The sequence below is a fragment of the Lynx canadensis genome, chromosome E2 (genome assembly GCF_007474595.2).
Source record: "Lynx canadensis isolate LIC74 chromosome E2, mLynCan4.pri.v2, whole genome shotgun sequence".
NCBI lineage: Eukaryota > Metazoa > Chordata > Mammalia > Carnivora > Felidae > Lynx > Lynx canadensis.
Window position 1 is genome coordinate 45,704,353 of NC_044317.1, and position 14,690 is coordinate 45,719,042.

At 39.1% G+C, this 14,690-nt stretch overlaps 1 protein-coding gene across 1 annotated transcript in view; it reads right to left on the bottom strand.

The window, feature by feature from the left end:
• The window catches only part of LOC115502133, a 101,622-nt gene extending 87,517 nt beyond the window's left edge, over positions 1-14,105 (bottom strand). Inside the window, exons 1-3 of the mRNA XM_032591455.2 lie at positions 13,821-14,105; positions 12,933-13,000; positions 29-89 (exon numbers count right to left, since the gene is read on the bottom strand). Coding sequence (XP_032447346.2) covers positions 29-37 — 9 coding nt within the window. The 5' untranslated portion in view covers positions 38-89; positions 12,933-13,000; positions 13,821-14,105. The remainder of the gene's footprint in view (positions 1-28; positions 90-12,932; positions 13,001-13,820) is intronic.
• Between the last annotated feature and the right edge of the window lie 585 nt (positions 14,106-14,690).

A 14,690-nucleotide genomic window follows, 5' to 3' on the forward strand; every position in this document is an offset into this window, starting at 1 on the left:
TGTCAGGAAAGAAAAAGCATCAACTTACCTGGGCCATGGCTTTCTTTCAGTATTGCAGGAGAGGATCAGTTCTCCTTGGGGCTGTTTTCCTGAGAAAGGATAGTGTTTTGAGAAAGCAGAGCTGGGGAAGCAAAGAATGCTGTAGAAATCACACTGGCTTTCCAGCTTTCAGTTGACTACTCTGGGTCTTATAACTGTGGTTAGTGGGAGTATGGGATAAATCCGACTCCTTCAATCCCAGAAGCCCCAGGCTTTAGCTACAGTATGATAGATCCTGGCTAGTGGGTTCAAAGGAATATAGACTGAGATTTCCTCTCCTTCATCCAATTAACCCAGGTTCTTGCCTCAGCCACATGATTCAGGCCAGACTTTGTCCCACCTCAGTGATGTTGCTCTGAACCCAAGACACAGCTGCTGTGACCTGCCTGAGCAGATCCCTCCTCTGCAGCACAGGTCCCCAGGCACATTTACCCAAATGATACTGTTTGGCCAAGAACACAGCATGCTTCAATCAGAAGGACTAAGACTTACCTAATCAAGTCTTCTTACTTCCCAAGCCCAAGATAGTCTGTCAACTTCCACCTCCCCAAGACAACCCCCCACCCCCACCATACACAAAGGCACTCCTCATTCTTCCCCTATAGCTCTTAAAAAAACAATTAATTTTGCTTATGTGTTTTTATCATGCAAAACAGTCAAAGTGTCAACTTTCATAGCTTTTGGGTAAGAAAATTTTTCTGACTTATGCATATTTATATAAACTTCTCTTTTTTAGGAGCACCTGGGTGGCTCAGCCAGTTAAGCATCCGACTTGGGCCCAGGTCATGATCTCACAGTTCGTGAGTTCAAGCCCCTCATTGGGCTCTGTGCTGACAGCTCAGAGCCTAGAGCCTGCTTCAGATTCTGTGTCTCCTTCTCTCTCTCTGCCCCCACTTGTGCTCTGTCTCTCTGTCTCTCAAAAAGAAAACATAAAAAAAAATTTTTTTAACTCCTCTTTTTTAACGCTTTTTCAACACTTAGGTCTTTAATCAACTATTATTTTATTTTGGTATAATATTATTTAATAAAAGACTACAGTATAAGATTATAAATTTATGATATATCAGTTAAGAATCCTACTTAATTTCTCTCACAGAAGAGGCTGGCTACCCAAGTGTATCAAAGTCACATGTGAATAATATATCTGACTTAAAATTCACTATTATTTTCTATGCCACTAAGAAAGAAAAAAAAAAACTGTATAAGATATATCCTGACTTCAGATATGTTGAAACAAGGAGGGGGAAAAGTGAGCCTTACAGCAGGTGACTACAGCATTGATTTAAATGCTATGCCATTATTATAGATGACACGTTTGGATTTATTTGTGGTTCTATTTTGATTCAGTGATCCATCCTTATTCTTTGGCCAGCATCACACTCTCTATTTACTATAATTTAAAAACTATGTCGTGTAATTTAAAAATATGTCTCAATAAAAGGCTGCTTCCATTACATACCTATTAGAATGGCCAAATCCAGAACCCTGATAACACCAAATGCTGGTGAGGAGCAACAGGAACTCTCATTCATTGCTGGTGGGAACGTAAAATGGTACAGCCACTTTGTAAGACAGTTTGACAGTTTCTAACAAAACTAAACATCCTCTTATCATATGATCCAGCAATCACACTTCATAATATTTACCCAAAGGAGCTGAAAACTTATGTCCACACAAAGACTTGCACACAGATATTTATAGCAGCTTGATTACTAATTCCCAAAACTTGGAACCTTTAGTAGGTGAATGGTTAAATAAACTGTGGCATATCCAGACAACAGAGTATCATTCAGTTATAAAAGGAAGTGAGCTATAGAGCCATGAAAAGATATAAAGGCAGCTTAGATGCATATTACTAAGTAAAAGAAGCCAATATGAAAAATGGCTCAGACTGTATTGTGGTAGGTCCCCTTCCTAAGGAAAGAAAAAAAAAACCCTCAGGGCAATCTTGCTATTCCTGTACTTCACAACATCCCTAATGACCTTGTAACATGAGACCACTTAATCAGACTACATGTTTGTGTGTTACCATATATGGGAGACAAAGAAGTAAAAATATATTAAACAACTGCAGCACGTGGCATTTGGGGCTCAGTTCTTTGGATATGAACCCAACTGAGCAGTGCCTGCAGTAGTAAAGTTGCTTCCTGGAAAGAAAAGCCTCAGTGTCACGACTCTGTGCAAGAATCCTGCTACAGTATGACTCACACTATATAACAATCTGGAAAAAGCAAAACTATGGAGATAGCAAAAAGAACAGTGGTTTCCAGGGACTGGGGGAGGGATGAATAAGTAGAGCACAGAAGACTTGGAGGGCACTGAAACACTCTGTATGATACTATAATGATGGATACATGTCATTATGCATTTGTCCTAACCCACAGAAGTATAAGAATGAACCATAATCTGAACTATGAACTTTGGATGATCATGGGGTGTCAGTGTAGGTTCGTCAGTTGTACTAAATGTACTTGGTGGGGGATGTTGATAATGAACGAGGAGGCTTTGGGCATATGTGGGAAAACTCTGTACCTTCCTCTTGATTTTATTATAAGCCTAAAACTGCTCTAAAAAAATAAAGTCTTTAAAAAACAAAAAACCTTGGCCACCCTGAAGCCAGACTGTCTAGATTAAAAATAAATGGGGGCATATGGGTGCCTCAGTAAGTTAAGCATCCTACTCTTGATTTCAGCTCAGGTCATGATCTCACAATTGGTGAGACTGAGCCCCATGTCGAGCTCTGCACTGATAGCATGGAGCCTGTTTGTGATTTTCTCTCTCCCTCTATCTCTGCCTGCCCTCAGCTCATGCTCTCTCTCTCAAAATACATAAACTTTTTTTAAAAAAATCCATAAAAAGGGCGCCTGGGTGGCTCAGTCAGTTGAGCATCCAACTTTGGCTCAGGTCATGATCTCAGTTTGTGAGTTTGAGCCCCATGTCGGGCTCTGTGCTGATGGTTTGGAGTCTGGAGCCTGCTTCAGATTCTATGTCTCCCTCTCTCTCTGCCCCTCTGCCGCTCGCTCTCTCTCTCTCTCAAAAATAAATAAACATTATAAATATGTAATTTTAGATAAATATTGTGTTCGTTAATTTATATACTTATAATTATTATATTACATGTGCATTAATTACTATACTTACAATGTATACATATAATTAATAGCAGGCACAAAAATAGTATAAAATACCCAGGAATATCTGAAAAAGAAGTGAGCATGATACATATGGAGAAAACTTCATTGTTCCTGAAGGACACAAACATTGACTTGAATAAACTGAAAAGTATTCCGTGTTCTAGGATAGCAAGACTCAAAATCATAAAGGTGTCAAAACTCCTTAAAGTTAACGTATTCATTTTATGCAGCCCCAAGAAAAATACCAGTACCTTTTTTTTAAAATGATTTATGCTCATATGGGAAAGTAAGTCAGAATATCACGAAACTTTTGTAAGAGATGAGTAATGAGGGGTTATTTTTAAATTTTTATTTATATTTATTTATTATTATTATTTTTTAATGTTTTAACATTTATTTATTTTTGAGAGACAGAGAGAGAGCAGGAGCAGGGGAGGGGCAGAGAGAGGGAGACACAGAATCCCAAACAGGCTCCAGGCTCTGAGCCATCAGCACAGAGCCCGATGTGGGGCTTGAACTCACGAACCATAAGATCATGACCTGAGCCAAAGTCGGACGCTCAACCAACTGAGCCACCCAGGCGCCCCTATTTATATTTATTTTTTAATTTTTTTAGAGAACGTGTGCAGGTGGGGAAGAGGGGCAGAGAGAGAATCTTTTTTTTTTATAAGTTTATTTATTTTTGAGAAAGAGAGAGCACAAGCAGGGAAGGGGCAGGAGAGAGGGAGACACAGTATTTGAAGTAGGCTCCAGGCTCTGAGCTGTCAGCACAGAGCCCAGCGTGGGACTCAAACCCATCAACCGTGAGATTATGACCTGAGCCAAAGTTGGATGCTTAACCGGTTGAGACACCCAGGGGTCACATAGAATCTGTCTTTTATGGATTTTTTTAACGTTCATTTATTTTTGAGACAGAGAGAGACACAGCATGAATGGGGGAGGGTCAGAGAGAGAGGGAGACACGGAATCTGAAGCAGGCTCCAGGCTCTGAGCTGTCAGCACAAAGCCTGACGCAGGGCTCGAACTCACGGACTGCGAGATCATGACCTCAGCTGAAGTCAGATGCTTAACCAACTGAGCCCCTATATTTATTATGTTATAGGCACCCCTATATTTATTGTTATATATAAATATGTTGTACATATACATTATTATTTACTTATTGTTATACTTTTTCCAATGTATCTTCCATCTATTTTTAAGTATACAGAGTTCTATTCATTTCTGGATATTGACTGTGTACCTTTTTGAATTCTCTTATTGTTTGTACTAGTTTTCAGTCTGTAATAGGACGTTAAACTATGCCTCTCTCATTCCCAGTTTAGGAGAAGCCCTGGAGAAGAACAAGACAACAGGGACCATGAAACTCTCCATTCCACAGTGAGAACCCTGGCCATCTTATGTGTCCTGCAAAAGAAGCTGGCTGCAAACTGATTGTGTGCCTTTGGTTCCATTCAACATCTATTCTAAAGGTATTTTGGAGATTGGAGCATGTATGAGAGAAGGCTGTCTTTGAGAGAAAGATCTATTTCTGGAAAGCACTGCTGTGCTCTGTTATTTCTCCTACCTCACAAGGACAGAAAAGTAGGACCCAAGTGCCACCAGGGTTCCAAGAAGAATGTGACAGGAGTTCTTGGGAAAACTTTCCTTATGTTCCAGAGTTTAGAAAGCACAAAGACTGTGGGGCCTGATACCCTCTTGGGACTAGATATGGGCCCCACAGTAGGAGTGGGCAAAGGTCTAGGTTTATTCTAAACCTACCAAAAGGATTTCCAGCTCTAGAGAAGAGCTCCATGGAGGACTGATGCCCAAAGCCTGAATGTAGGAACTGTAAGCAGCTACCTGGAGTAGAGCCATTGCCCTCTCCTTAGAAGTAGACAGATGTGGGGTGCCTGGGTGGCTCAGTTGTTTGAGCGTCTGACTTCGGCTCAAGTCAAAATCTCGTGGTTTGAGAGATCTTCAAGCCCTGCATCAGGCTCACTGCTATCACCCTGTCAGGGCAGAGCCCACTTTGGATCCTCTGTCCCCCTCTCTCTCTGCCCCTCCCCTGCTTGTGTTCTCTCTCTCAAATAAATAAAACAAACAAACAAAAAAAAGGAGTAGGCAGATCTGATCATGGCCCAAAGCAACAGAGAATAAGCATCCATACAATTAAGATTTTTCTTTTCCTCTCTTTTTGCTGCTTCCTACTTCAAGGAGTTGTCTAGTGTGACAGAGGAAAAAGAGAAGCAATCATCAAGCTTTTTCACTGGAAGCTTCCAGTTCAAGGAGCCATGAGGTTAAAGTTTTATCTTTATTTTTTTTGAGAGAGAGAGTGAGAGCACATGTGCTAGCAGGGGAGGGGAAGAAAGAAAGGGAGAGAGAGAGAATCTTAAGCAGACTCCACGCAGAGCCTCATGAGGAGCCCCAAGAGGTAGGGCTCAATCTCATGAACCATGAGATCTTGATTTGAGCCAAAATCAAGAGTCAGACGCTTAACCAAGCTACTCAGGCACCCCAAGAGGTTAAATTTTTTTAAAAGTTCACAGCATTGATTAGTAGAGTGAAATAAACATTCTAATTACTAAAATGAGACCCATTTTTGGACTGAAAGAAACCAGAGGACTGTTTATTATCCAACCATAAATGAAACACTTATCCATAGGCAGAAAATGAACTGGCCTAGAGAAGCGTGATACTAGAAGTTATAGGAAAAAAATAAAGCAATTGTGTTTTAGTTATTTCCTATGGAGTACTAGTTTTCTAATGGATTTAGGAAAAAAACAAAAAAGGTTAAATAATAACTGCTGAAATTGCTTTCTCCCTGATTTTATTGTGAATATTTCTGGTATTTCACCATTAGGCCTTAAGTTAGTTTTGCTTTTTTTTTTTTCTTTTAACTTTAATTTTTAATTTAATCCAAGTTAGCATATAGCACAATAATGATTTCTGGAGGGTTTTTTTTTTTTAACTTTTTAATACAGAAGTTTCCAAACATACACAAAAGTAGAGTTTAAATAGTATGAAAACCCTCCATATACCCATTAGCTTCAATAATTATCAAGTCATAGCCAATCCAGACTCTCCTCCACTAATTTCAGGTTAGCTGTGATTTTTGTTTTAATAGTTTTATTGAGATAATCTTCAACATACTGTATTAAGTCAATCATTTAAAAAACTTAAATTCTATGTCTTTTAGTATATCACCACAATCTAATTTTAGAACATCTTCATTTCCCCTAAAAGAAACCCCATTTACAGTCTCCATTTTCCCCTCCTTCATCAGCCCTAAGCAAACACCAATCTACTTTCTGCCTCAATGGACTTGCCTATTCTAGACATTTCATATAAATGGAACCATATGATATGTGGCCTCTTGTGACTCGATTCTTTCATTTAGCATGTTTTTATATCCATGTTATAGAATGTTATCAGAACTTCATGCCTTTTTATTGCTGAATAATATTCCATTGTATGGCTATATCACATTTTGTTTATGAATTCATCAATTGATGGGCATTTGGATTATTTCCACTTTTTGGCTATAGTGAGTAATGCTGCTATGAACATTCATGGACAAGTTTTTGTGTGAATAAATGTTTTCAGTTCTCTTGAGTATATACCTAGAAATGGGACTGCTAAATCATATGGCAACTGTTTAACTTTTTGAAGAACTGCCAAACTGTTTTCTAAAGAAGTTGAACCATGTTGCATTCCACCAGCAATTTCTCAAAATCTTCATCTTGTTATTATCTCTTTTTCATCATAGGCATCCTTGTAGCTATGAAGTGGCATCTCACTGTGGTTTTAATTTACATTTTCCTTATGACTAAAGATGCTGAGTGAAGTTAGCTTTTAAGAACCCAGTTCTTGAAACTGAGAACAAACTGAGGGTTGATGGGGGGTGGGAGGGAGGGAAGGGTGGGTGATGGGTATTGAGGAGGGCACCTTTTGGGATGAGCACTGGGTGTTGTATGGAAACCAATTTGACAATAAATTTCATATATTGAAAAAAAAAAAAAAAAAGAACCCAGTTCTTTAGAATGCTTTCCTAATGTAATTTCCACAACAGTCCATTACTTTCCCCAAGGCATTCCCATTCATGTTGGAAGAGGCAATAACTCTATTTCCTATTAAGGACAAGGAAATTGAGGGTGGTATGAATATTCTGAATGGCTGATGGGACAGGGGAACCAGCACATCTTTGCATGGTTTTGGCTGGGAGAAGGGATGATGGAAGTAATCGAGACAGAAAGGGCATAGGCCCAATAAAACTGGGGAGACTGACACTAATCTCGATTCTCTTTAGTAAACTCCAGGCATTCAGTTCATTTTTTCACCTGTACAACCCATATTACTTTAATCCAGAGTAAACCTGCTCAAAACACTGAGTGCTAATCTTGAAAAAATACTATCTGTATTCTAACTCTCCTACTCTTGTGACTGCTAATTTTTAGGTAAATAGAGTCATAAGGAAAGTTAATAGTCTTATGAAATCACAGAGTCACCATTGGAGTTTTCAATCACTGTGTAATGAAGCTAATATTTAACAGGGGCACATACCTGTTGTGCCCATAGCTCCTTTCCTGAGGAAGAAGGTGCCCACCCGAATATAAAATTTAAGTCTTGTTTGATCATTTTAAAAAAGCAAATTTTGGGGCACCTGGGTGGCTCAGTCGGTTAAGCATCCGACTTCAGCTCAGGTCATGATCTTGCAGTTTGTGAGTTCAAGCCCCGTGTCAGGCTCTGTGCTGACAGCTCAGAGCCTGGAGCCTGCTTCAGATTCTGTGTGTCCCTCTCTCTCTGCCCCTCCCCCATCACACTGTGTGTCTCTCTCTCTCTCTCTCTCTCCTTCAAAAATAAATAAACATTTAAAAAAATTTTTTAATAAAAATTCTATTCCATAATAGACATTTCTTGGGGAAATATCTCAAATTTAATTACTTCTTCAATTAACTGCTAACCCCTTGCCCCCAATAATCTATCAAAGTATGAGAAAGTTTTGAAGGTTGAAAAAATGACTTACCACAAGAAAGCCAAAAAAAAAAAAAAAAATCAATGTGAACACTAACTAAACCTTAAAAAAACTTTTGAGCTCTGGCGCCACTTAAAGTAGCCCAACAATAGCAGCACTTTTGCTCAACATAAACTCTCAGGTATAAGAGAGTCTTTTGCATTGGTCTTTTATTCAATTCCAAGTAGGAAAGGAGAGAAGTGAAGAAAAAAGAAAAGAGGGTTCCTGAATAGTAGCTGACTCCATGTCTTAGAACAGAAAAAAATTGGCAGGTTCTGCTGCTGCTGCTGCTGCTGCTGTTGCCAAAAGATGATACTCTCAAAGTATCAGGTGCTCTGCTGAAAGGATTCCCTTTAAGAGTCTCCTAAGGGGAGCCTGGCTGGCTCCATCAGTAGAGCATGCAACTCTTGATCTCAGGGTTGGGGGTTCAAACCCTACATTGCAGGTAGAGATTACTTAATAAATAAAAGTTAAATAAAAAAGACTCCTAAAGGGGGCCCTCTTTGGCCACATAGTGAAAATTTATACAATATACTATGAATACCTCTCCTGCCACTCCTCCTTGTATTATGATGGAGTCTACTACAACCAACAGTTGATTAAAACATTGAAAAATGCTTTAAGTCCATAATAACATGTGAGAGAAAAATATAAAGTGCACAAAAGAGAGTGAATAAAAAAATTTTTAACTAGCCATAATTAGTGAGTGATTATAGGTATGTGTATTCTTTCTCATCTTATTATTTATATTTCTGGTATAAGTGCTTGTTTCCACCTATATAATCTGAAAAGTATAGACTCAAGGAACTTTGAAAAAAAAAACAGCCTTAGAAATAGGAAAAACTGGGGTGCCTAGGTGATTCAGTCAGTTGAGTGACTGACTCATAATTCTGGCTCAGGTCATGATTTCATAGTTGTGAGATGGAGCCCCATATCGCACTCCACGCTGGGCATGGAGCCTGCTTAAGATTCTCTCTCTTTCTCCCTCTGCCCCTCCCACCTTCCAAAAAACGAAATAGGAAAAACTGTACTGAAACCAGGAAGGACCCATCACACCTGTGGCCTCACACAATAACCCTGGATAGAGGGTACTTCACAGTTAGTCGGCACAAGTGGGCACGCACAAATCCAAGTAGAAATAAGGTATGATAAAATAATAAGCTGAATGTCCCAAATGTGAGCTCACTGCAAACTCAATTCTTATTATCACCTATGAAATAAACATTTTATTAACAAAATTAAACCCCGAATAATTAAATAGTGATATTAATTAGGAAGATTTAGTTCTTTTTAAGAACACCTAGCCTAGCCCAGTACATCTTCATGACAGGACAATGAGCTGTGATGACATTGCAGACCATGCAAAACTTTAAACACACACCACATCCAATAGAAATCTGTATTAAAAGCAGAAATTTACATGTCTGATGAAGTATAAAAAGGGACTCAGCACGATGATCACCAGGCTCAGGTTCTAATCATCTTATATTGTGCAACTAAGTCCCAGGTATGAACCAAGAATTAAGTGAGAACTCAGCCTTTCTCCCATCTGACTTGGTAATCTGTGTCTTATTTCTTTTTTTTTTTCTTTACATTTTTCTAGAGGTTTATCAGTTTTATTAATTCCAAAAACAAAATTTTTGGCTTTATTAATTTTCTCTATTGTACATTCATTTTGTATTTCAATATACATAAATTTTTACTTGAGCTCTAATTCTTATTATTTCCCATTTTTTGCTTTCTTTGGGTTTTAGTATACTTTTTCTTAACATCTTGAGTTAGATCACTAATTTTTCAATGTTCTTTACTAGCAGATCTATATATTTTCCTCAGGTTCAGCTTTAGCAACACCACACATTGTGATATATTTTCATTGTCGTACAGTTAACAATATTTTTTAATTTCCATTGCAATTTCTTCTTTGGGTCACTTGTTATTTATAAATACATTGCTTAAATCCCAAATATTGCGGATATTTCTAGGCATCTTTTTGTTATTGACATCTAGCCGAATTCCACTGTGATCAGAAAACATACAGTATGGGGGCACCTCAGTGGCTCAGTTGGTTAAGCGTCTGACTCTTGGTTTCAGCTCAGGTCATGATTTCATGGTTTGTGGGACTGAGCCCCATGTTGGGCTATAGGCTGACAGAACAGAGCCTGCTTGAGATTTTCTGTTTCCCTCTCTGTCTCTGCCCTTCCCCCACTCACTCTCTCAGTCTCAAAAAAAAAAAAAAGTAAATACACTTTTTAAAAAATTTTAAAAAGAAAACATACAGTATTATTTCAGTCCTTTAAAATTTATTGAGATTCCCTTTATGGTCCAGCATATGATCGGTTTAGATAAATGTCTCATGCATCTGAAAATAATGTATACTGCAGTTGTAAGGTACACTGTTCCACATATGTCAAGTAGGTCATTTGTCAATTACGCTGTTCCAGTATTATACAACTTTACTGGTTTTATATTGATTGTTCTGTCAGTGAGAAGTGCTGTGAAAAGTGAGAAAAGTGCTAAATATCCCCTACTATGATTGTGATTTGTCCAACTACATCTTTTAGTTCTGTCAAATATATTTGAAACATTTTACAATGGTATGTACATTTAGGAGTGTAATATCTTACTGGTTGACTGACCTTTTTATTATAAACTATTTTTCTTTCTAACAAAGCTTCTGTTCTAAAGTCGGTTCTCATACAATGAAGTGAGAGTGTAAATTGATAAAAACCTTTTAGGAAAACTATCAGTGTATTTTAAAGCTGAATATATGCATAACCTACAACACAAATATTGCACTCTTATGGATATACCCAACAGAGTGCATTCATATGTGTACCAAAAGACATGTACAAGAATATTCAGAGTAGCCTTGTTCATAATAGGCCCAATCTGAAATCTTGAAAATAACTCAAATGCCAATCAATAATGGAATGGATAAATTGTGTTCTATTCATACAATGTAATTTTAAACAGCAGTAATAATGAATGACCTACAACTACATGAAGCAACATGGATGAATCTTGCATATTCATACTACATAATATTATTACATATTACATTCATATTACATGTGAAATAAAATGTTAAACAAAAAAAGCCAAGCACAAATTGTGTGGTACTATTTATATAAAATTCCAGAACAGGGAAAATTAATCTATGGCTGTAGAAGATAGAATAATGGTTATATTTGAGAGAGGTGAGTAGTGAATGGGTGGGACAAGAATCAGGCTTCTAGAATGCTGGTAACGTTCTATTTCCTAATCTGATTTGGGATCTGGTTAAATGAATATGCTTACTTAAAAAAATTCATCAAGTCAATATTCTTTGATTTCTCTACTTTTGTAATGTATTTTATACCTTAAAAACAATATGATATACCTTCGTATCTGCAGAGAAAAAAATTAAAATGCCAAGGTATTAGAGAGAAGACAGATGACTATGTTTATAAACTGCTGGTAGGAATTTAACTGGTACAACCATATTGAAAACCAGCTCAGTATTATCCAGTAAATTTGAAGATATACACATATCCTTTGGCTTAGCAATTCCATTTGTATGTTTATACCCTAGGAAAGCACGCATATGTGCGCCAGAGTACTTATAAAAATATGTGTAGAGCAGCCCTTTCAAATCAACCCCAAACAGGAAACAACCAATATCTAAACATATAGCTGTGGTATAACAATAAGGGTAAATCTAAGAAATACAATATTGTGAGGAAAAACAAGACTCAAAACAACACTACCCAGCAGAATTAATTTCTATAAAGTTAAAAAGGAAAACCTAGACTATATTGCTTAAGGATGTGTAGATATGAGGTAAACTTTTTTTTTGTTTTTAAACATCAACAAGAAAATACATTATCACCAAAGTCAGACTTACTTAAAGAGGTGAAAAGAAGTTTATTCTTGGGGCAGGACTAATAGAGGCTACTGGAGGGCTGACACAGGTTCCTGTTATATTAGAGGTGCCCTTTATAATTACTTCTTTTTTTTTTAATTTTTTTTAATGTTTATTTATTTTTGAGACAGAGAGAGACAGAGCATGAACGGGGGAGGGTCAGAGAGTGGGAGACACAGACTCTGAAACAGGCTCCAGGCTCTGAGCTGTCAGCACAGAGCCCGACGCGGGGCTCGAACTCATAGACCGCGAGATCATGACCTGAGCCGAAGTCAGACGCTTAACCGACTGAGCCACCCAGGCGCCCCTATAATTACTTCTTAAAATGTCTATATTTTAAGCACTTTTGTGTATCTAATATTTAGGAATTTTTAACAAAGGAAAAATTAACTATATAACAGCTATAAATTTTTCCTGAAAACATAAGATATGAAATGATGAATGCTATGAGATTCCAATCTTGAAAATAATGTATACTGTATGTACATAAGGAAATGTATTAGGAGGAAATTGACAAAAATATTGACAGCGGTTATATCTGGGTAGTAGGAGCTTACTTTTGCTCTCTGTAACTTTCCATTTTCCAAATTCTTTAATCATGGGGTGTGTGTGTGTGTGTGTGTGTGTGTGTGTGTGTGTGTTTAAAAGAAGCAAAAGCTTAATACATAGGAGAAATGGAGCTATTTTCTAAATTAATATGTGAACACTATGTAGACGGAAATGATAGAGAATACTGGGATTGTGTGCCCACCCTACAGCATCTCATCATTTTCTTTAATGAGAATTTGTAGGAACCAGGTCACTTGATGAGTCTATGTTAAACAAGGCCAACCAGAAGAAAAGCAAAAAGTAAACCTCATCGCACCTTTTATTTGGCTTGGTCAACAGCCATTCCTCCTTCTTCCTCTGGGGACCTATCTGAGAAGAGCAGAGCTGAGGAAGTAGAAAGGAATCATGAGATGCCAGGCCTTCCTTGTGGCCCAAACGACCAGAGCAGTAGTAGCTCTGGACTCACACCTACCACTCATGGAGAGAGATCAGAGTCTATGCTGTTGGGAGCATTCCAGTCTGAGCATGTCAGAAGGGGAGAAGCCTCTGCTGTCCAAGACCAAAATCTTGTCTTGACCTCACACAACCACTGGGACAACGCACACTGCCACCCTGGCAACAATGACAGGCACCCTCCAACTGCACACACAGTGCCACAAAAAATTACATGCTCATACTTACACATCCTCACATAGTCACAGATATGCAGTAGGTTTAGTTTTGTTAACGCTCATAAACCACAACCACACATACACATACACCCCTCAGGCAACAGTCATAGTCGCATGATCACAAGTTCTGTACACTCCCCACCTCCTACACACAATGTCACACAAAACGAACGCACACTATCACAGACCTACCATGGGGACAGCCACACCGACACACAGAGCAGCACAGTCAGAACCACACATTTACAACTGACATCTCCAGTTACACCTGCAAACAGAGGTCCGCGCATGGTCAGTCGCAATGACACACCCACCACAGAGACAATCACACCCCTACACAGAACGCCGCACAGTCACATAAGGTCACAGTCGTACACATGGAATCCTGTTCCTCTTGCCCCTTCCCCCAGTCCCACCAAGTCACACCTGCCGAGACTACGGACCCGCCCAGACCGCACCTTCAGGTTGCCCCGGTCAACCTACGGACGCACCTGCGCAGCCTGGTGGAGCCCCCCAAAACTTAGGCCGCTCACCTTGCAGTTACCCTTCCCGGGAGGCCGACGGTCGGGCAAGCGAGTGAAGGAGCGGCCCTGCTCCTGCGAGGCCTCTGGGAAATGTAGTCCGGAAGGAGTCGGCTCAGACAAGATGGCGCCTGGTGTTTCGATTTCCTGCAGGCGCAAAAACCTGGGTGAAGCCAATATCCTTGCTCCCCTCTCCATATCGCATCAAGGGGCCGTCCAGATCCACGCTCAGTCTCCAGGTTAGGCTCCCACAGGACACAGCCCACATATCCTGGAGATAAGCTTCCTCCATGGAGTTTGCCAGTCCCTGGGAGCCACATATTTCCTAAAAATAGAAAAAGGTTGCTGGGTTCCCACGGAAGTTGATTAGAGCCGAAAGAACTTCTGGGAAATGTAGTCTAGAGGTGGAAAGGGTGAGACTGCCTCCCATGTAGAGTGTCTTACATGACTGAACTTCACCACAGTGAAGAGAGGAGCCTCACCCAAGACTTTTTTGGGACTTGTATATGTTAACCTTAAAAACAAAACTGTCAGGGGTGCCTGCGTGGCTCAGTGGGTTAAGCCTCCAACTCTGGATTTCAGCTCAGGTCATGATCTCTTGTTGGTGAGGTAGAGCCCAAGTGGGGGTCCAGGCTGATAGCAGGGAGCCAGCTTGGGATTCTCTCTTTCCCTCTCTCTCTGTCCCTCTTCCACCTACTTATTCCTAATAGAAAAAAGAAAAAAAAGAGGATGGCTATTAAAATGTAAAAATAGCTAAAAACAAACCAAATCAAAAAAAGACACTAAAGTTTTGGCTGAGCCTGATACGAGTGGAAGAGGATGAAGGAAATAAAGTAAAATAAGTAGGACTTGGTGGAACAGAGTTTTCATGAGAATTCTGTA